Genomic DNA, 24477 nt, shown 5'->3' with positions numbered 1-24477 from the left:
AGAGGACATTCCAGGCAGAGGGAACAACTTAGGCAAGCAGTCAGGGGTATGGGGCAGTATGTTGTGTTTGTGGGATGCTACTTAGTATATCAAGGCTGAGACAGAGATCAACCAAAGGTGGGAGAAGGAGGACATAAACCTGGAAAAACTGAGCCAATATATCAAAGGTCAAGACACCAGCTCTATCTTCATGGTTATATAATTCAGTGACTATCATGGTGCATGGCATAGACATATACAATAAATATTTGTTGAAGGAGAGAAGCAGAGGCCACATTAGAATGGCCATGTACGCCATATATCCTTTGATCTTGGAAATCTAAATGAGTTTCCACATTCTGGAATTTCTGCTCAGCAATATGCATTATCTGTATTTTTCCAAAAGAGGTCAGAAATACCTCCCCCATCATAGTGCTCTAAGGAATAGCATACTTCTGCTTAAAATAATCACTAAAATTCTTTTCAAAATTGATAAAGGGAAAGAATCAAACTTCCAGTCTACATTTCCTATACAAACTATATTTCAGGATAACCAAGTAGTTAATAAAGAAAAGTTCTTCTTTATAGAAGAATCACAAATAGTAAATAAAAAATCACCATTTTACAAACCCTAGTGAAATAATGGACATCAGCAATAATTATCAATGGCAGCTAAAACTATTACGTAAAAATTAATGACGAACTTTATAATGGATAGAAAGGGTAGCATCATCTAACTCACTGATCAATCTTAAGTCATTAAAAGAGGAACAATCATACAGTAAGTTCCCTCTGAAGCGAGAGAACAGGAAACATACAGGACCAACCAAGAAGTAAGATTCTTGCCAACAAGAAGAACCTGAATCTAATCTAGTCCCTGGACCTAACTACCAGTTTAGAGGAATTGCAGGGACAGAAGCATGTGTTAAACAATGCCACAAAGATATAATCAGCCAACACCAGAATCTTTCTTCAATAAGTAGATAATATCGGGGAAAAAAATAGTACAGGGGAACTACTACAAATTCAGAGATATAACAACCACATATAATATATGGGCTTTCTTTGAATCTTCATTCAAATAAATCAACACTAATTTTAGAGAAAAAGGAAAAAAAGAACAAGGACTGGGTATTAGATAATACTGGGTATCCTAACGGTAGTGTGATTTTTCTCAAGAGATACAAACCGAGTTTATAAACGAATCTGATCCAATGTCTGAGATTTGATTAAATACTCGAGTCAAATTTTTCTTCAAATGGGGTGAAGGGGTCAGATAAAAGCAAATACTGATAACAGTTATCAAGATGCGCAATGGGGGGGGGTTCATTATACCTTACTCTCACCTTCTGTGTACATTTCAAAATTTCCATAACAGAGTTTTTAAAATAAAAATAATTATCACTAAAAAGCTGGATATAAAACTAAATTTATGGCACATGTCAACTATTTTTAAATATGCAAATATAAAAAAATGACTGGATGGTAATACACCAAAATATTACTTAGCAGTTATGTCTAGGAATTGAGAGTATGGATGATGTTCTTGTTCTTTTTCAAACGATATATAATGAAAATGTATTACTAAGATCTCAGAAAAAACTATTATTTCTTAATGTTACAAAGTACTACAAATATCTTTTTCTTTTTAAAGAACTGCTCCTTACTGGGAGATAGTAAGAGTCTAGCACAAAGAGGCACAGGTTTTGAAGAAGGAAATTGGTTTAAATCTTGGATCTACTATGATTAATTATGACAGCATGATAGTTAAATTACTTAACCCTTCAATTTCCTCAACTATAAAGTAAGTGCTAACAATGTCTACACTGAGCAGGATTGCAGTGAAAATTTAAATTAATAACAAAATAATAACTAACATATTTATATAACCTCATTTAATATTCACAACATCCCCATGAGTTAGATGCTATTAATACTCCTATTTTACAGATGAAACCAATGCACAAAGAGATTACGCAACTGCCCAATGCCACATTATAAATGACACAGCCAGGTTTCAAATCCAGGCAGTCTGAATCCACAGACCATATCTTTGCTTTTATCTAATCCTATACTGCTCCTTCACAAATATTGCTTGCCATCCTTTTCCTCATATTTATTTCCCCAGGTTGAACCAATAATTCCAATCACCCATCCTTTCTACAGACAGATACAAAAGAAGAAAAGGAAATGTTACCCGAATTCCCCACTGTACCATTGTTCACCAGGGAATTTGGAGTCACAGTACGAGGCCAGTGTCCATCATGAGACGAGCTAGGTATCGCCACAGGTCTGGCAGCAGGTTGTGCAAAGATGATGCTGGGATCATTCAGACCAATATTGCTGGGGGCACTGCCTGGTGCAGAGTGGATCACTGGGCCATGGATAGGCCAGGATGGGGCAGGGATCTGGAGGGGATGCATTGGCAACAATCCCATATTGTGCATGGGAGAATACTGAGCTGGTGGAGACTGGGGAAAGTTATACATAGGCATCTGAACTTGATGGGGAGTCTGGGCTCCCTGCTGAGGGGGGCCAAGCTTAGGTTGGGATCCTGGCTGGGATGGAGGCTGGGTAATGGAAGCTGACTGAGAAGAGCTCTGTGGAAATGGCTGGGGCTGAGGAGAATAAGATGGTGAATCAGACTGCAGAGAAAAAAAAGATACATTTTAAAATTAGTTTACAAACACTTTAATTTTATAAAAGCAGAGATTATCAAAATGCAAAATTATGGAGTTATTCTATTACAACATTATAAACAGAACCCTGTGATGTGCATAATAACAAGTAATAATAGAACCTCATTTTACATAAAGGTAGAATTTTTCCCAAAGTTCTCAAACTCTCTCTCACATCGGTACTACCTCATAAGCCTTCCACTGTCTAAAGAAGAGAGAGCCTAGACATCATTCCCATTATGTAGAACCCACATCTCCAATTGTAACTAGAAACTTACATCCACACATCTCACAGTCACTTTCATTCAGTCCCTCAACAAGTATTTACTGAGAGTTAATTATATACTGAGCATTATTCTAGGTATTAAAAATACAATACTAACATATACACCCTCATAGAGCTTAAAGTTTATGGGGAAAAGGAGGAGAAGCAGATAAAGATTACATAAGCGATCACAATAAAGTACAATGATTACTATGATAAAGAATGTATAATGTACAGTGTACAGTCATGTACCACATAATGACACCTCAGTCAACAACGAACTACATATACAACAATGGTCCCATAAGATTAGTATTATATAGCCTAGGTGTGTAGTAGGCTATACCATCTAGGTTTGCATAAAGTACTGTAGGAGAGGAAACTTTCCTTTACCCTTCTAGGTTCTTCTAGCTGACCTAAGAATTAAATTGATATGAGACAGATTAACAGGAGAAAAACAAACAAAAGTTTGATAACACGTACACATGGGAGAAACCTAGGAAAACCAAATAACTCGCCAAAAATGGCCAAAGCCCTCACGTTAAATACCATCCTTAGCTAAACAAAAAAGATGCTGGGGGTAGGGAGAGTCAAGGACCTCAGAGGAAAGACAGACAATTCACAGATTGGTGAAAAGGAGCAAACAAGTGGAAAACAAATGTTTGGCCACACAGAAACAGAAGATCACAGAGAGAGTCCAACAGACAGACTTTTCTCTTTTACTCCCTATCTACCACGTAGTTCATGTTATGCTAAGGTGATAGCTTGCTTCCTGAGACACATGTTTTTAATCTGAATTCTTTTAGGCAGTTAAGGGAAATGTAACAAGAAAAACTTTGAGTCTTTTTTTTCCTTAAAAATAATCAGCCTAAAATAATCCTCATGTTAAAGAGATACACTTTGCGGTGGCAAATTTTGTTCCCCTTCAGGACACTCTGATGTTTGCACAATGATGAAATCACCTAAGAACACATTTCTCAGAAGGTATCTCCACTGTTAAGTACCGCATGACTGTATAATGATATGCCAGAGCAGGAATACCTGAACCCACTTTGGGAGAAGCAGGGAAGGTAAGACGAAAGAAAGTAGAAATCAAGGACAGCTTCCCAGAAGAAGTGACTTTAAGCTGAGACTCAAGGGTAAACAGAGACCAGTCTGATAAAAGAGGCAAGGGATAAAGGGAAGGGAAGAGTGTTTTAAGGCAGAGGGAACAACATGATTGAATGTCCACAGACACAAAGACACATGGCTTTAAGTACAGATTTTCCTTGACTTACAATGGGGTTATGTCCCAATAAACCCATCATAAGTCAAAAATATCATTAAGTTGAAAATGCATTTAATACACCTAACCCACCAAACATCATAGCTTAGCCTAGCCTACCTTAAACATGCTCAGACTTACATTAGTCTACAGTTGGGCAAAATCATCTAACACAAAGCCTATTTTAGAACAAAATGTTGAATATCTCATGTAATTGACTGAATACTGTACTGAAAGTGAAAAACAAAATGGTCATACAGGTACAAAACAGTTCTAACTGTATCAGTTGTTTACCCTCGTGATCACATGGCTGACTGGGAGCTGTGGCTCACTGCTGCTGCCCAGCATCACAAGAGAGTATTGTACGGCATATCACTAGCTTGGGAAAAGATCAAAATTCAAAATTCGAAAAACAGTTTCTACTGAATGTGTATCACTTTTGCATCACTGTAAAATCAAAAAATTGTAAGTCAAACCATCATAAGTCAGGGACCGTCTGTAATTGGAATCTCAAAGAAGTTTAATATTAATGGAGTACAAGGGCAGGGGAATGGCAGATCTGAAGCTGAAAAACTAATTAGGGGTAAGATGATGAAGGGTCCTATAGGCTTGTAGTTTAGACTCCATCCTGAGGGCACTGGGAAACCACTGAAGGGTTTAAACAGGTCAGGAACATGATCAATCTGCATTTTAGAAAAATTATTCTGGCTTAACAGGAATGAAATAGAGAATATTAAAAAAAGAAAGAGAAAGATTGATTAAAAGGCTGCTGTAACACAGTAGTCTGAGACGATGGTAGCTTAGGCTAGGGAAACATAAGAACAGAGGGAAGCAAATGGCTGTGAGCTATTTTTTACAGGTAGAAACAAGACTTGGTGACTCGATGTGGGGGTTGAGGGAGAGGGAGTAGTCTGGAAACTAGATGGATAGTGAGATCATCCAATGGGATGGAGAACACAGGAAGAAGAGGCATGTTTAGGGAGTTGGAGAGAAATATAAGCTACATTCTGGACATGCTGAGGTTCAAGTGCTGTGTGAGACATCAGAATACCAATGTGCATTAGACAGAACCTTACTCAAATCTCAGGTGAGGGAAAAGTGAGTGCCAGAAGCAGAGGATGAAAGCTGGGGGCAGTATAAGAACGCGGTTAGAACAAGTTTTGGAGACAAAGCCCAAGGGTTCAAGTACTGGTTCCAAGTGTCTGCTGACCTCAGGCAAGAAACTTAAACCTCAGTTAAGTATAAAAATGTATACTTTATACTTATTTTTACTTTTATTTATAAAGTATAAATAATAACAGAATCTACCTCATAGGTTTTTGTGAAGAGTAACTACACAATACAAATGGAAAATACAAACACCAAATTCAGGATAGCAGCACATTTTAGTAGCAAGAAGGAATGGCAGGAAGGTTTAAGACAGGAACAGCATCCAAGACGAATGTATAAGTGTTGTCAATTGTGGGTAATTTTTTAATAAATCAAAATAATAATATGTTAAGAACTGTTAAAACCTGGCAGTAGTATATGGATTGTTCATTATTTTCTATACTTTTTCAATATTTTAAAAATATTTTATAATAAGAAACAGGAAGAAAGAATGCACATATAGCACATAGCATTCAACAAATGTTAGCTAAGATTACTGTTGTTACATAACATTTATGAAAATGTCCAGGCCCAAAGTAGGTATACAAATGTTTGGGGTGGGGTTGGTGGGCTCCTAAATGTTTTTCTAAGACTTTCCCTACTACTGTTCTTCAAATGCTTGAAGAATTTTTTCGAAAACACAGATCACATCAGATATAGCATGTTTAATAGTTATAATAGCTTTGAAGCTACACAGACCTGGGTTTGAATCTTTTAATTTCTCTTACTCTCAGCTTCCCAATTTGTAAAGTTTGATCACACTAATACCTACCTCTTCACATGGCCAAAGGATTAAATTTGATAAGTGTGAAGCACTGAAGCACAGTGTCAGGCTTAGAGTAAGCATTCAACTAATAATGAACTAATTAATTTAAGAAGTACAAGATGAGTACAGATTTAGAAAAAAAGTTAAGAGAAACTCAGAAAAATTAATATGAAACTTGTGAATCTGAATTCTAATTTGATACTCTGTCTTTTACAGGGTATATTTCACTATATATCAGCTATGAGAAGTTTCAAGGAAGTGAAATACCATACACATAATTGCCTTAACAGTACCAAACCCAAAATACATTTGAATTTTTGTGTCTATTTTTATTAATGGTACTGATAAACTCCACAAGGCAAAGCCTGAAACCTCAAAGTCATTACCTTATTTCAATCCAAGCAACAACCTTATTAGGCAGTTATCTTATTTCACAAAAAGGATGGAGCCTCTCTGAAGTTAAGTGGCTTGCCCAGATCTACATTACTCCAAAAGTAATGCTCATTCTATCTTATGTGCCTAGCAATGGCACCACTACAAAGCACTGTGTAATCTGGAAGATTGCATTTGCCAGTCTGAAAGATCAACCCTATCACCAACCAAAGATAGTGCTATCTTCCTGCCAAGATTAAACTATTTGCAGGCAGAGTACTTACACATTCTGAGGACTGTCTAGTCCTTACAGACTGATCACCCTGCTGCTGGGCTGAACCAGCCACCTGTTGGGCATTTACAAGGTTGCGGACCAGCTGGGCTGCTAAGAGAAGACATCAGAAAGAAAATCAACAGATAAAGAAAATAGCAGAGAAACAACAATCAATAAATTCCCTTCTTCTGTAAAAGAGTCTCAAATCTCTAAGATCTTATAAACTTGGACTTTTAACTTATGATTATAGTGAAGGACTCGTAACAACTAATTTTTTTTTAAAGCCATTTTTCAATCCTGAGGATCATTAAAAAAATTACACTGGTCCTGGAAACAAGAACAAACGACATACTGCCTTTTTAAAGAGGAAAAGGTATTTATACAAAAAAATACCTTCTGCAAGAAGAATCTGAACAACTGGAAATCAACACTTCTAAAACGTATTTTTTTCTTTCAATAAACTCTCATGTGGATTTCTAATTCTTAAAATTCCTTATGAAACATAACAGGAAGAGATTTCCCTGTCATAACAGCAGTGAAAAGAGATAAAATTTCTCTTAGATATTCCCAGAAAAAAAAATCCTCTCATTAACTTTTGGGAGAAAAAAAGTTAACTTCTATTAACTTTTGATATTGAGAGAAATAAAGAGTGTGACTCAGAGAGTTGCTTGAATACAACAGACTGCTAAGACCAAGTACTGTTCAAAGTAAAAGCTTGACTGTCTAAATTTTCTCTCTTTAAGAAATTATAAGGTCCAAGGGACCAGCTCGGTGGCACAGCAGTTAAGTTCGCACGTTCCGCTTTGGCGGCCCGGGGTTTGCTGGTTTGGATCCCGGGTACAGACATGGCACCACTTGGCAAGCCAGCTGTGGTAGGCATCCCACATATAAAGTAGAGGAAGATGGGCATGGATGTTAGCTCAGGGCCAGTTTTCCTCAGCAAAAAGAGGAGGATTGGCAGCGGACGTTAGCTCAGGGCTAATCTTCCTCAAAAAAAAAGAAAGAAAGAAAGGAATGATAAGGTCCAAAATCACACAGCTAGGTTTGGACAAGAAAGGAATCAGGGTCCTTAGAATGACAACAACATAAATGACTTTATTACTACCAGAAACTATTTTTGGCCTTTTCTATTTACCTGCCACACTGCTATTCCTCTGACGGGCCAGCTTGACTTCTGGGCATTCCCTTCGTACATGTCCCGCATCTCCACATATGAAACATCTGAGGTCTCTGGGGTCTCTAAAGTCGCGAGTGTCGTGGAGGTCTCGGGGGTCAAGAAGGTCTCGGGAGTCTTTCTCCTCTTCATTCCCCTCCTTCTCTTCTTCACTGTCTTTCTTCTTTAGTCTAAATAATAAACTGCTGATACCAATAATGTGGGGCTAGGGACTTGTAAACTGAGTGAGCCACAGAACAAACTAAACTATACAAAAGTCTCACAGTAAAGGGACTAACATGCCCATTGTTTCATGCATCTTTTAGAAGGCAAAGGAACTCACATTTATAGCACACCTACACATATGGCAGAAACTGGGTATTTCAGTAGTTTTATAATACAATATTAAATTTAAAAAAATTTTTAAAGTCAATTTTAACCTTGTAACAATCCTTAGAGGTTGGTATTTATTATCTCCGTTTTACAGAGGAAGAAACTGAGGCTTAGAGAGCATAAGTGTCTTGCCTAAATTTTACAGTCAGTAAATAGCAGTGACAGAAACTACGAGTTGGTTCTGTCTAAAAACTTCTAAGCTCTTTATATTAGGCAAGACTTGACAAAAGAAGGGATTTTTTTCTGGCCTGTTAAACATAGTATATAGAATAGAGGAGAACACATGTCATAGATATATTTTCAGAGGTTATATAGGATGTATATTTCTCAAAGAATATATCATGTAAGTATACCTCACAGCACATACCTCAAAGATTCAGTTAATCATATTTTAATTATTTGTTTGCATGACTGTGAGGTCCTCAGCAAGAACCCCATGTCTTGGTCATTTTTTTTCCCTGGCTCCTAGCACAGTTCCCAGCACACAGTAGATGTCAATAAATGCTTCTTCAATTAAAAAAAAAAACCTGAGTGAACTAATGAGTAAATGAACAAATGAACACTATGAGACACGACTGTACCACAAAGATATCTCTATTACAAAATTCCACACAAATATACATTTACCTAAGTTCCAATTTAAAGTTCTGAACTTTCTCACTAAAACATATGTGAACATAATTATAGCTACAATTAGCCTGACATTTATTTTCCCTGTAATGTTGATATATAATCATTTGCCAACCTTCTCCTCTTAGGGCAGTCTTTCATGTAGTGGCCTATTTTTCCACACACACGGCAACATCGATCATTGGGAGCCAGTTCTCCATCTGTTAGTACTCTGGAATCGAAGAAGTACTCCTGGGGAGAAAATAAAACTTTACTATAAAAAATCACTATAAACTTCTGAATCCAAATAAAAAGGGGACCAAAATGCAACAGTGATTTTGAAAAAAAAAGGAAATAAACATCAACAAATATTTCACTACAACTAAAACCATGATATGAAAATAAGATTCAGAATTATCATCAATATCACAGTTGCTAACAGTACTAACCACTTTACATCCATGTTATTTTCTCATTCATTTATAGCATCTTTGCATAATACCTCAATAAAACAGATACTATTTCATCCTCATTTTATAGATAAGAAAACTGAGGCTTGGAGAGTTCAAGTCGTTTGCCCATAATAAAAAAGCTGGTAAACAGCAGATAAAGGATTTAAAGCTAAGTCTGTCTGACTACAAAGCTCATGCCTTCTGCTAAGCCAGTCTACTTCTGGAAAGGAATTATTCTCTTTACATAAGAGCTCTATGTAAATTAAGCAATCTTCTGGTTTATATAAGATTATATTCACATACAACATTTCAAGAGCATATAATATTTATTATATAAAGTAGGGTATACTTAAAGAAAAGGTAGGGAACCAATAAGAAGCAAATCATTTTCCCAAGTCTTAGAAGAACCAAACTCATTTTTGCTTTCTCCTAGCACCTTGTTTATCTTTCTAAGCTTTAATTCAGGTTTGCACTATCCAAAGACGAGTTTCATCTCGAGAAGCAAGAGAACATGTCCATTTAGCACTCTTCAAACCTATATAAAGTCAGGGATAAAAGTATAAGACATACTCACTAGGATGGCTACAATTATAAAAACAAAATGACGACAGAGAAGAACAAGCATTAGTGAGGATGTGGAAAAACTGGAACCCACAAAAATACTGCCGGTGGGAACATATAATGGCACAGCTGCTTTAGAAAACAGTTTGGCAGCTCCTCAGAAAGTTAAACACAAATTCATCAAAATGACCCAGCAATTCCACTGTTAGGTATATACCCAAAAGAAAGGAAAACATACATCCATACAAAAATTTGTACATAAATATTCATAGCAGCATTACTTGTAATAGCCAAAAAGTAGAAACAAACCAAATGTCCAACAACTGATGAATGGATAAATACAATTTATCCATACAATGGAATACTGTTCACCCATAAAAAGGAATGAAGTACTGATATATGCCACAACAAGAACAAACCCTGAAAACATTACATTAAATGAAAGAAGACAGTCACAAAGAGGCTATATATTCTATGATTCCATTTATATAAAATGTCTACCATAGACAAATCTACAGAGACAAGAAGTAGATTAGTGGTTGGGAGTGGGAGAGAAAAGGAATGGGAATTGACTGCTAATGGGGATGGAGGGGTTTCCTTAAGAGAGGATGAAATGTTCTAGAATTAGATTTTGGCAACTGCTGCACAATTCTGCAAAGGTACTGAAAACCACTGAATTGCTCACTTTATGTTGGTGAACTGTAAAGTATGTGAATCGCATCTAAATAAAGCTGTTTTTAAAAAAAGGATAAGAGAGAGAATTCTTCACTTACTATTAATGAAACCAATGTAACTAATTAAAATTTTCATCATCATATTTTCTGCTAGGACAAAATGAAGATCTTTCTCAATTCACCCAGTTACTTAAGGCAGAAACCCAGAATCATCCCAAACTTGTTCTCCTTCACCCATCACCTCTAATTAATCACCAAGAATGTATCCATTCTATTGCTGAGTATCTCTTTAATACACTTTTCTCCAACCCACCATCCCAGTTAAGCTGGCCTAGACTTGGGGTCAGCAAACTTTTTCTGTAAAGAGCCAGATAGTAAATATTTTAGGTACTGTGGCAAAAATTGAAGGTATTATGTAGGTACTTATATAACAGGAAAGCAAGCAAATTTCCACAGAATTTTTTTTTTTTTTTTTTAAAGATTTTATTTTTTTCCTTTTTCTCCCCAAAGCCCCCCGGTACATAGTTGTGTATTCTTCGTTGTGGGTCCTTCTAGTTGTGGTATGTGGGACGCTGCCTCAGCGTGGTCTGATGAGCAGTGCCATGTCCGCGCCCAGGATTCGAACTAACGAAGCACTGGGCCGCCTGCAGCGGAGCGCGCGAACTTAACCACTCGGCCACGGGGCCAGCCCCTCCACAGAATTTTTATTGAAGAATTTAAAAATATACTACTAATGATAAATAAGTATAATTGTTTTGTAATATAAGTTTACTAAGTAGAAGAAAGGAACTCTTTCTGGGGAAAACAAGTCGCTTAATTGGGGTTCAAAGTTAGCATTCCCTATCATTAAAATTGATGGCAATGTTCATCTGTTAATGCTAAACTGCAATTACATTTTATGTATTTCATCTCTGAAAAGGCTTTTTCACAGATGAAGAGGTTGAAGCTTCAAGGTAAAGAGAATAACAAACAGATCTAGAGTGCATATGGAAGGACTAGGTTGATAAAGAAGACAGATCTTCAAATGCAGGTAGATTAGTAGATCTGGTAGTAGAAAGTTGAAGGAATACTAATCTGATACCATTTTTGTCTCAGAGAGAAAATATCTAAGAGTAAGAAGGGGAGAGGTGAAAGGTAGGATAACAAGCAATGGGTATTAAATTTTGAGTAAAATAAATAAAATATGAAATAGTTCTTACTGAATGGAAATATAGGTAACTAAAGAAATGTACTAAGAACATCAGATAGTAATGAAAGTCCAGTTGAGGATGATGAACATTAATTTATAGTTGTACTATATAAATAAAACTGCCTAGCTTGATGACTTTTTTCCACTAGTGTTCTGCTACCCAAACATAGATAGATGGTGGATAGGTGAATTCATGTAAGGTTGAACACATAAGAGTACAAAAGAAGGACAGTGGTGCAAATGAATGTAAAGCATATGCCAGAGAGTAGACCAGGGAAGCTAAGTTAAATGGGGAGAAAAATGAAGACAGAAGATAGCTGATAGATTTGGAGAATATGGGTCGATATATCAGAGAACTTAATGATGTAGAAGTATAGGAGAGGTGGGAATATTTGAGTGAGGAACAAAGGTGAAAAAATAAAACATACATTTGTCTTCATTTCCATTAGAGTCTAAGGGAAAGAAACACATCTATTTTGTATGTTGTTATAATCCCAGTACAGGCATATCTCATTATATTGTGCTTCAGAGATACTACATTTTTCACAAATTGAACGTTTGTGGCAACTCTGTGTCAAGCAAGTCTATCGAAGGCATTTTTCCAACAGCATTTGCCCGCTTCATGTCTCTATGTCACATTTTGGCAATTGGTGCAATATTTCAAACCATTTCATTATTATTATACTTGTGATGATGATCTGTGATCAGTGACCTTTAATGTTACTATGTTAATTGTTTTGGGGCGCCATGAACCACACCCATATAAGAATGAGCTTAATCGACAAATGTGTGTGTTCTAACTACTCCAATGACTGGCTATTCCACCATCTCCCTCCCTCTTCTCAAGCCTTCCTATTCCCTGAGACACAACAATGTTAAAATTAGGCCAATTAATAAACCTACACGGGCCTCTAAGTGCTCAAGTGAAGAAAGTGTCACACATCTCTCACTGTAAATCAAAAGATAAAATGATTAAGCTAAGTGAGGAAGGCAGGCCAAAAGCCAAGACAGGCTGAAGCTAGGCTTCTTGCACCAGTTAGCCAAATTATCATGCAAAGGAAAAGTTCTTGAAGGAAATTAAAAGTGCCACTCCAGTGAACACGAATGATGAGAAAGTGAAACAGCCAATTATTGCTGATATGGAGAAAGTTGCAGTGATCTGGATAGAAGATCAAACAAGTCACAACATTCCCTTAAGCTAAAGCCTAATCCAGAGAAAGGCCCTAAGTCTCTTCAATTCTAGGAAGGCTGAGAGAGGCGAGGAAGCTGCAGGAGAAAAGTTAGAAGCCAGCAAAGGTTAGATCATGAAGTCTAAGGAAAGCAGTTGTGTCTATAACATAAAAGTGCAGGTGAAGCAGCAAGTGCTGATGTAGAAGCTGCAGCATGTCATCCAGGAGATCTAGCTAAGGTAATTAATGAAGGTGGCTACACTAAACAACAATTTTCAATGTAGCCAGAACAGCCATGTGTTGGAAGATGCCATCTAGGACTTTCATACCTAGAGAGGCGAAGTCATTCCCTGGTTTCAAAGCTTCAAAGGAGAGGCTGACTCTCTTGTTAAGAGCCAATGCAGCTGGTGACTGTAAGGTGAAGCCAATGGTCATTTATCATTCCAAAAAATCCTATAGGCCCTTAAGAATGTCACTAAATTGGGGCCAGCCTAGTGGCGGAGTGGTTAAGTTCGTGTGTTCCACTTCAGTGGCCCAGGGTTTGCAGGTTCGGATCCTGGGCACAGACCTAGCACTGCTCGTCAAGCCACACCGTGGCACCACCCTACATAAAATAGAGGAGGTTTGGCACAGACGTTAGCTCGGCAACAATCTTCCTCAAGCAAAAAGAGGAAGATTGGCAACAAATGCTAGCTCAGGGCCAGTCTTCGTCACACATACAAAAAAAGAATGATGTTAACCCTACTCTGCCTGTGCTCTATGAATGGAACAACAAAACCTGGACATATCTGTTTATAACATGGTTTACTGAATATTTTAAGCCCACACTTGAGAACTACTGCTCAGAAAAAAGGATTCATTTCAAATTATTGCTGCTCATTAACAATGTACCTGGTCACTCAAGAGCTCTGATGGAGACGCTTTCATGTCTGCTAACACAACATCCGTTCTGCAGCCCACAGATTAAGGAGTAATTCTGACTTTCAAGTCTAATTATTTAAGAAATACACTTCATGGGGCCGGCCCCATGGCCGAGTGGTTAAGTTCGCGCGCTCCACTGCGGGGGCCCAGTGTTTCGTCGGTTCGAATCCTGGGCATGGACATGGCACCACTCATCAAGCCACGCTGAGGCAGTGTCCCACATGCCACAACTAGAAGGACCCACAACTAAGAATATACAGCTCTGCACCATGGGGCTTTAGGGAGAAAAAGGAAAAAAATAAAATCTTTAAAAAAAAAAAAAGAAATACATTTCATAAGGCTATAAATAGCTGTCACAGATAGTGATTCCTCTGATGATGTGGGCAAAACTGAAAACCTTTTGGTAAGGATTCACTATTCTAGATACCATTAAGAACATGGCATGATTCATGGGAAAAGGACAAAAATATCAGCATTAACAGGAGTTTGGAAGAAGTTGATTCCAACCCTCATGGATGACTTTGAGGGGTTCAAGGCTTCAGTGGAGGAAGCAACTGCAAATGTGGTGGAAGTAGCAAGAGAACTAGAATTGGAAGTGGAGCCTGCCGATGTGACTGAATTGCAGCAATCTCACGATAAAACTGTGATGGATGAGGAGTTGCTTCTTATGGATGAGCAAAGTGGCTTTGAGATAGAATCTACTCCTGGTGAAGATGCGGTGAAGACTGTTGAAATGACAACAAAGGATTTAGAATATTACATGAATTTAGTTGATAAAAGGAGCAGCAGGGTTTGAGAAGACTGACTCTGAATCTGAAAGAAGTTCTACTGTGGGTAAAATGTTATCAAACAGCATCGCATGCCATAGAGAAATCGTTTGTGAAAGGAAGAGTCAATAGATGCGGCAGACTTCACTGCTGTCTTATTTTAAGAAATTGCCGCAGCCGTCCTGCCTTCAGCAACCACCACCCTGATCAGTCAGCAGCCATCAACATGGAGGCAAGACTCCACTGAAGGCTAGATGATGGTTAGCACATTTTAGCAATAAAGTATTTTTTAATTAAGGTATCTGCATTGTTTCTTTAGACATATTCTATTGTAAACTTAGTAGACTACAGTACAGTATAAATATAACTTTTACATGCCCTGGGAAATCAAAGAATTCATGTGACTCGCTTTATTGCAATATTTGCTTTATTGCAGTTGTCTGGAACTGAACCTGCAATATCTCTGAGGTATGCCCGTACACAGCAGAGAAATACGTGCAAAGTAGGAATTCAATAAATATGTATTGAAAGAATAATCTTTACTGTGGAAAGTATAAGCATGAAAGACTATTTAACAAGGATATTTTCTACAATATCAGGTGTAACACCGATGTAATGAAAACAATCTAAATGTCCATATAAGGAGAATAGTTAAACTGGTATAAGCAAGCTACAGAAAACTGTTTATTGGTCTTTTATAACAGAATAAAGTGGATCAAAAAATGGTTAGCCGACTCATAGGCCCCAAACTAATGTTTGGCTCTTATACCAAATGATATTCAAGATCAAGGACTTTGATATCCTATCAGGACTACTTATACTGAGTTATTAAGAATTACTAAAATTTTGTTTTCATAAACTAAAATTGGGGGCCAGCCCCATGGCTGAGTGGTTAAGTTCATGCACTCCACTTCGGCACCCCAGAGTATCACCAGTTCGGATCCTGGGAGCAGACATGGCACCACTCTTCAGGCCATGCTGAGGTGGTGTCCCACATAGCACAATGAGAGGTACTCACAATTAGAATATACAACTATGTACTGGGGGGCTTTGGGGGTAAGAAAAAAGAAAAAAAAAGATTGGCAACAGATGTTAGCTCAGGTGCCAATCTTAAAAACCAAACTAAAATTGCACATTTCCAATTTATTAATACTCTAGTATTCTACTAAAAAGCCTGACTGCGTGAAACTGCTAGATTCATACTGAACATGTGCACATATACACATTAATAGTTGGAATTCCCACAATTTCCAGGTAGAATGCTTTATCAGTGAATCATCACATTTGTTTTGATCTGACTATGCTTCTTTTTTTTTTTAAGATGGGCACAGATGTTAGCTCAGGGCCAGCCTTCCTCAGCAAAGAGAGGAGGACTGGCAGTAGATGTTAGCTCAGGGCTAATCTTCCTCAAAAAAATTAACTAATTTAGAAAAAAGTTAATACGTTAGTAAAATTATTGTTGGATTTTCCTTTTGTTCGTTATTTTCTTCTTACACAACTTTTCTGTTGTTTCAAATTTTACTGGTGTTTTATTTGTCTCCATTATAATTATTATCATCCCTCTAAGAGGCCAGGACAATCAAAAATATCTGAGAACCAGTACTCCAAGGGAAAAAAGCTCTAAATTTCTCTCGGCTTTTCTTATGCCACACCCCAAAGAAAGAGTGCTGCAACTGGACTGAACAAGATCAAGGATATTCATTATGCAATAGCAGAAAGATGGTTTCTCTCTTGAGATTTCCTCTCTTGGAAGTTTCTTTCTTAGTTAAACTGAGACCTCCTCCCATTAGATAACAAGCAAAAGCCAGAGTGAGACCAAGAGTAATGGGGGACACTATGCCACCTAGTTCAAGCAAAAGAAAGGCTCTCAGTTTCATGACAGCTAATTCAGCTTGCTAGGGCTACACCAAAATTAGAGCAGAGCCTCAGCAAACAATAAAGTATTTCTTCGGTATTGTCCTCTCTGTTTATATTTTCATCAAGAATTCCAGAGATGAAAGAGGGTCAGTGGGTAGAACTCAATTTCAAAATTTAAGGATTCTGAGTCTTGACTATCCACCCTCATTGATTCAACAAATGCATATTTGGTACATCCTATGTGTCAGACACTACGACAGGCACTAGAGATACAACGATGAACCTTATGGACATGGACTCTATCCTCATGGAGCTACAGTCTAATGGGGGAGATATAATTTAAAGAGAGAAACAAAATTTAGCAAATGGATATCTCATAATGAAGTATAATAAGTGTAATAAGAAAAAATACAGGGAGCTATAACCATCTCTTTCCCTGTTCCTAACACCAACTTGAAAATAGAATTAGGCTTCTTGTACTGTAAAAAAGAAAGTTTTCTAAGAAAAGATTCAGAATTCAAATTACATAAACTTACAGCTTCTCTGCCAATGAGTGGATAAAAGGGGGTACCAAAAAGTTTCCTTCCGTTGATAAATGCCTTCATGATGAAATTGGTCACTATGGAAGAAAGAAGAAAACAATTAAGATGCAGATCTTAACATGTAAGACCTTTAAAAGCAGATTTCTATATTTAAAACTTACTTTTTCTAGAAACTCCAGCACCAAGGTTATGATTCAAGTCAAAAGGGTCTAGAAAAGAAACATTTTAATTTTTAATTAAGAATTATGTTTATTGTAACATAAAATACACTTAACAAGAGTCTAATACTACGTAATTGAGAGTAAGTCAGCAAATTATTCTTTTAAAATTATAAAGAATGGAAACTGACAAAAATCAAGAGGAATAATCTTCCAAATTCTAACATGTTTTAATTTTCCCCTCAATGTCCTTGGCCAAACGAAATTCTGGCTTTTTGTTTTGTTTTGTTTTGTTCCTGAATTACTATCAGCTAAATGATTACCTTCAATAGCAATGCATTTGGATGTCCACTGCTTCTCAAAAGTTGTCAACAGCTTTTTCTGCCGAATGCTAATTACATATTCCTTGAAATCAAACTCTTCAGTATAGAAGCGAAGCAGTCCCAACCAAAGCTCTCCTAAGGTTTCTGTATTCTTTCCAAGTGAAGGTAAACGCTTTTTCTACAAATGAGAAAAAAAGAGAGAGAGAGATGTCTATACCCATCCAAAACATGAACCCCAAATACAAGAAAAATTAAATTACGCAAATTCTAACATGTATCAGTGAGCATTCTATAACATAAAGACTATGAAAAAGTTACCAGTTCTTCTGTTTTATCAAAGAAAAAAGCATTCCATCCATCAACCATTCTCTGTGGAATCTGTTTTCCATCAAAGATCTGCATAAAAAATTAATTTTATTATTAGATTTCAGGTCATCCACTCCTTTTAAGTCTCATATCATTTTAGAATTTACCTATAAAAGACATACTAAAATACTTCTTCCAAAAGGAACACGTTAGGATGATATAACGTGATACCAAGTTATGAATGAATAAAATGTATCTGAAAGATCAAAGCTGGGAAAGGATTACTTTAAGAGCATCAGATTCTCCAAATGACACATTTGATGTTATCTGATGTTACCTATTTGGCCTATCAAAAGACATTCAGCCCGAGATTAATGAAGTAAAACTAAAAAAAAAAAACCCTAGCATTTTCATCAAAAGATCACAGATGTAGAGATTATTACATAATAGATAATACCTATTGATTGTGTACCCAAAAGAAATTAATGGAACTGTGTGTTTAGGAGAAGAACTCCAGTACCTTTAATCAGTTATCTGCATCATCTGAGGCTGAAAAGCCCTGGGACACTGATTTTTTTAAATAGAAAACTAGGTAGCTTTCTCTAACATCTTGATAAAGATTGTTAAAATCTTCATTATTAGTTATGAATAACAATTCACCATCCTAAGGAAGGAGCGGGGGAGAGAATAATGCTACTTTACCAGAAGAAAAGTATCCCATAAGATGACTCTTTAGGCACAACTCACCTCTACAAGCAATTTTGAGACTTATTTTCTATAGAAGTTTTAAGAAAGATGCTTTGCAACAAGTTTAGAGTCAGCAGACCTCATTTCTAGTCTTAGTCCTGCCGAGTAGCAATTCTGGACAAGAAAATTATCCTCCTATATCCTCAGTTTTCCCAACGAAAATGAGAGATTAAATTAGGTCAGTTGTTTTAAAATTTTATTTTTATTTTAAGCTATAGAACCCTTTCCTAAAATAGAACCTTTCTTGAAGCTCAATATGTAAAACTAATAAAAGCAGAGACACTCTGATAAAAGGTTGAGTAGAGAAAAAAATATCGTCTTTTCCTTAACCCACTCCTCACGGATACAGTAATGAGCTTCTAGAGCTTACCAGAAAATACTTTAAAACCACTAGATAAGGTGGTCCCCAGCTCCTCTTCCACTTTAGATGGGACAGTGATTTACAAAACTAACTATACGTCTGACCCCTCTAATTTCAGTTCCTTGTGGGTAACGACTATAACTTATCTCTGGAGCCAAAATTCTCTACATCAAAGCCTGCCATATAGAGAAAACATAATATGTGTTTGTTGAATGAATATATTTACTCTGTAAGCGTGTTTACATAAAGATCAAGTTTCTAGGAACTTAAGCTAATAAGTTGTTTTTTATATTTACATACAACTTAAACAAATACCGTTACCAAAAATCATCTAGCAAAAGTACCAACATTTCATAAAACAAAAAAGGGAGAGCCTGACAATTATAGGTATTAATATCTAAAACAAAAGACATGGGATCTTGCCCTCAAAAAAGAAATAAAGGTTTTAAAGAAGCCAAAGTATAACATTTACCCTCATAGATTAGGATGTTATTATTAGTATTACATGGAAATAATACAAACTTCCTCTTTAGATCTTGATTCTTTTTAAAAGAATTCTTACTCGTGAGTAACAACCATGATCTGAACCCAACTATGTGGGCTGATAACACAGTAAAGTGGACCTGTGGGCCTTAGAGGGTGTCTAATCACTGTTTTGTCGGTTTTTATGAACTCTCATGTTTCACGGTGCCTAACTTTCCACTCTGTTTCAGCCCTTAGAAGGACTAATGCTATCCCTCTCTCTTTACACACACACACACATATTCTGTTTTTCTCTTCTCTCTTCTCTTTCTCTCAACACCAATCATTCTCCACTCAAGCACTCAGTCTTCCCTCTAAAATCTCACCAAACAAGTCAATCACATTTGTACAAGGAGTGACCCTGTACATTCCCATATTTACTTTCTTACTTTATTGTAATATTCTAATGTCTAATGCTATATTTAAATTGCAATTTGTTAGTTATGGTAAGATACACATAAGATTTACCATTTTAATTATTCCTAAGTGAACACTTCCGTGGCATTAAGTACATTCACACTACTGTGCTAGCATCACCACTATCCATCCACAGAATTCTTTTCATCTTGCAAAAATGAAACTCTGAACCTATTAAACAATAATTCCCCATTTCCTCTCTCCCCCCAGCCCCTGGCAACCCCATTCTACTTTCTGTCTCTGAATTTGACTACCCTAGGTATCTCATATAAGTGGAATCAAACAGTATTTATCCTTTTATGACAGGTTTATTTCACTCAGCATAACGTCCTCAAGGTTGATCCATTCAATTGCAATTTTTAAGCTGATATCAGCTAAAAACATAAAAGCTCACAATATCAAGTGTGAATAACATCCCTTAATCTTCTTTTAGTATTAATTTTTATGTGAAAATTTACTTTTACTTATGATGATCTGCTACAACACAGCAAAATCATTCTGCTTAGGAAAACTCCTTTTGACCTAAAGAACTTTCATTGTTGAACATGAAAAACATTCTTAGCAGAGCCTTATTTATTACCCACTTAAAGTCTAGATGCAATTACAAATGGAGTCAAAGATCATCAGCTTCATTAAACATATCCTTACCCTTAAAAGTTGATCGATGCCAATGACCAATACATAAATGATGTCAGAGCAATGGAAAATGGGGTCCCATATGACAAGCAAAAAACGCCAGAAGCAAAAATCCACACATCATCAGTTCATATGTATCACAAAGCCCCCCACAATCAGAGCTCATTATGATGGAAAACATTCCATGGACTGTCTCTCATTTCATCAATCACTGTCTGTTAAGCAGATAATGGGAGAGTTCTTGAAGTTGGCTATGGCAATCCTACCTACATTTTTCCAATAATAATAACGCTGCTAATGATAACAACAATAAAAATAACAATAAAAGCAACCATCATTTATGAATACCTCTTTAGCACCTACGATATTCAAAGGCATTCAATGTCTCTGTTCCTTATTCAACAATGAACTACTACTACTATTATTACAGTTTTACTGAGGATGAATCTCAGACTAGTGGAAGTCAGGCAGCTTGCTGAAGGCCACAATGACAGAATTAGTATTCAGACTACTTATCTCTGGCTCCAAAATCATGCCCTGCTCTTTCCATTACATCATGCTGCCTCAATGGCTCCTCATCCATGGGTAATATAATGAGAGAACACGAACCACCAGGAAAACAAAATTTGTACTGCATTTTGGTTAATCATGGTAACTATTTTGGTTAAGCATAGTATTCTGTCAAAGTGGCAAATGGCTGCTATGATATTACTGGGGTAACTATGCATAAGATCCCCAAATTCAAAGCCTAACAACAATTAGACTAATACAGAGAATGATCTTGGCCTTGGCAGGCCTAATTAATTCATGCTAAATTTTAACTATCCTACAGTAAACAACATTATTAAAAAACACATCACTCAACATAGATTCAGCAACTCAAAATTTTCTGTTAGGAAAGAATATTTAAAATTTTATTTCTCTTTCACTGTTTGTTTAAAAGAGGGAAGGAAATACTGCTAAAACCACATGGAATTCATTAGAACTTTTTAACACTTACTAAGGCCATATGACACCCACCACATGGCTTGCTATTTTGTGATTTTCTTCTTTGTCATGACTATCAAAGTTTATGTGAAATCAGAATGTGTAATTTTCCAAACAATTCTGATGCTTCTCTCCTATCTCAAAATAACCACCTTTCTACGAAATGATAACTGGATCCTCCCTAATGCTTGCAAATTCACATTGTGCCAGGAATGAGGAGGAACAGATGGATGATTAAGAACTCCTTCGTACTTATTTCAGACAGTATAAATTGGCCACAAAACGAGACCCTATGAGTCACCAAATCTGAGTGAATATGAGTATAATCTGTTTCATTTGATGTACATTCTCATGCTTAACTACCATGACCTCACAGAGATGAGGAAGAATTTCCTTGGGTTTTCTCTCAACCAAATTCACAAAGTTAACTGAAATACACACAGAAATAAATCAAACTTCATTGCCAGGCAAGAGGAGGGAGAATACACTGAAGAGAAGAAACTTACGTATTTGCATCTGAGAAACTATATGAGCTCGTGGATGGCTACAAGAATTTCATAATCATCTGCAGCATTCTAAGACTATATAAAAATGTTGCAAAAGATACTCAATAGTTCTGTCAGTTAATATTCTTTTGGTAGTCTATATTCTCCCATAACAGACTTTTCAAAAAGGTTCAGTTTGATTATACCATTAATGGAAGAATAAAACTTAGGATGTCCATGATGGAAGATCCTTCACGATCTCATGAACTGAGCAAGATCTACTGTGTTTAGATCGATTGTCACAAGAGACTCCTAAACAGTTGTCTTAAACACTTACCTCTTGTAGAACTGGGATAACTGGTGGTTTTCGCTGCTGCAGAAAGTACAGCACCATAAGGATATAAGCATATGAAGACAAACTTCCCCTGGAAGCATCTCCAATGTCACATCGCTAAACAAACATAGTATCATGATTAAAAATAAAACTTCAGAATCTTATCCACACAGAAGTATTGACTACTTTGGGACATCATTTTTTTAACTCATCAAAGCAGCAAATATCCGAAAGTTCAATAACAAACTGTCATAGAGGTTGTGGGTAAACAGGCATTCATACATTACAGATGAGAGTACAAATGAGCATAAACTCTATGAGGAATAATTTGGCAATGTCAAAATAACAAAATCACATTTCCTTTTAACCTACTAATTCTATTCTAAGAATTTATCTTGCACATCTGCCAAAAAATATGTGAAATGACTAAATAAAAAGGGTTTTCATTGTAGCATTGTTTTAATAGAAAAAAATCAGAATCACTTAAGTCTCATCAGTAAAGAACAGGTTTAAAAAACTGACAACTATCCACACAATGGAACAGTATGTAGCCATTAAAAACAATCTTTTCAGTGTATTTATATCTGTAATAAAAAGAAGGTAGGAAATTTATGTATTTGCTTATACTAGGATACAGAGGAACTTTTTTTTTTTTTTAAAGATTTTCTTTTTTTCCTTTTTCTCCCCAAAGCCCCCCAGTACATAGTTGTGTATTCTGTGGGTCCTTCTAGTTGTGGCATGGGGATGCTGCCTCAGCGTGGCTTGATGAGCAGTGCCATGTCCGCGCCTAGGATTCGAACCAATGAAACACTGGGCCGCCTGCAGCGAAGCCCGCGAACTTAACCACTCGGCCATGGGGCCAGCCCCAAGGATACAGAGGAACTTAACACTGGTTGCCTCTAGCAAGAGGCACTGGTTGGCGAGGAGATAGGTAAGACAGGGAGATTTTTCACCATAAACCCCTTTTGAATTCTGAATCACATGAATATGCTGGCTATTCCAAAAAAGTTTTTTAATTAAAAAAAGAATCCTCAGAGGCTTCCCTTAAGTAAGGCTTTAGCTAATACTATATCAAGGGAGAGGAATGATTTCTCTGACATGACCACTTGGTTTCATGACCAAAACTACATGGGAGTATAGAACGATCATGTTGGAGTTATTTTGTGAGGTGAATCTAGAAAACTAGCTGTATCGAATATTATTTGGAGTATGTGGTTGGATACTTTTCTTTTCTAAGACGGACTCTGTCTACTGTCTACAAAGACATGTATAGGAATATCTAAACAAATATGACTCTCTGTTGGAAGAATGGGCTTTAATAAATGAAAATGTAACCAAGTCACTCCCCTACTAAAACCCTTCCACCAACACAAAATTAAATATTCACTGAGAAGCTACCGTAAAGCAGGCACTACACCAAACTAGGGATAGAGAGGTCTCCACCTCCAGAGAAACAGAATTCAGTATTATAAGTGTTACAACAGGAGAAACATAAGGTTTTATTGGTATTGTTTTGTTTCCTTGGCCAGAAAAATTTACCACTAAATCCAAATACCAGATTTCCTAACTCAGAGATTCTTAACTAGGATAGTATGCCAACACGCCTGAGGTTGCAAATCACTACCGCATTCAGAAATTCTACTACTAAGAAATTTACTAGTGTGTTGCATATGGGAACAAAGCACAAACAGGAAAAAACTAAGACTCATCCTACTCTAATAGGTATAAATTTAAGCCATTTAACATTGAGTGTTTCTTTTTAAAAGTTCAGGTAAATAAAACTGAAAAAATATTTTTAACAAGTCTGACATCACTATGTTTCACTTTAACTATCAAGAGTATTAGAACAAAGTAGATAATTAACTTTTTCATAAATACCTTAGCAAACACTTTCATAGTATATCCCAAATACTGCACTCTAGGATCAATAGCTGCATAAGTAGCTAGCATTCTTGTGTTATGTTGAGCCTGAAAAATAATTACATATTTGAAAACATTTCAAATTTATTAAAATCAAATTTACAAATCAGATAAAAAGATATAATACACTCAAAATGAATATATATATATAAAACTTAAAATACCTGTAAATGAGTCAAACAAAAACTAATCTTCAATCTGAAGGAAATATCAAGATGATTGATAAAATATTTTTTCCTTATACAGC

At 36.4% G+C, this 24477-nt stretch overlaps 1 protein-coding gene across 7 annotated transcripts in view; it reads right to left on the bottom strand.

Moving 5' to 3' along the window:
- The window catches only part of TUT4 (terminal uridylyl transferase 4), a 116139-nt gene that overhangs the window by 4784 nt on the left and 86878 nt on the right, over positions 1-24477 (bottom strand). For 2 of the 7 annotated variants that reach the window (XM_046661300.1, XM_046661305.1), the window contains exons 19-28: positions 24189-24278; positions 22314-22427; positions 17834-17911; positions 17516-17693; positions 17196-17243; positions 17029-17111; positions 9039-9154; positions 7883-8106; positions 6758-6858; positions 2177-2624 (exon numbers count right to left, since the gene is read on the bottom strand). In XM_046661300.1, coding sequence (XP_046517256.1) covers positions 2177-2624; positions 6758-6858; positions 7883-8106; positions 9039-9154; positions 17029-17111; positions 17196-17243; positions 17516-17693; positions 17834-17911; positions 22314-22427; positions 24189-24278 — 1480 coding nt within the window. The remainder of the gene's footprint in view (positions 1-2176; positions 2625-6757; positions 6859-7882; positions 8107-9038; positions 9155-17028; positions 17112-17195; positions 17244-17515; positions 17694-17833; positions 17912-22313; positions 22428-24188; positions 24279-24477) is intronic. The other 5 variants (XM_046661302.1, XM_046661306.1, XM_046661303.1 and 2 more) reach the window with 3 other exon arrangements.

This window comes from Equus quagga, chromosome 5 (assembly GCF_021613505.1).
Source record: "Equus quagga isolate Etosha38 chromosome 5, UCLA_HA_Equagga_1.0, whole genome shotgun sequence".
NCBI classification, from domain to species: domain Eukaryota; kingdom Metazoa; phylum Chordata; class Mammalia; order Perissodactyla; family Equidae; genus Equus; species Equus quagga.
The sequence above is the reverse complement of the archived record's forward strand: the minus strand, read 5'-3'. Positions and strand labels throughout refer to the sequence as shown.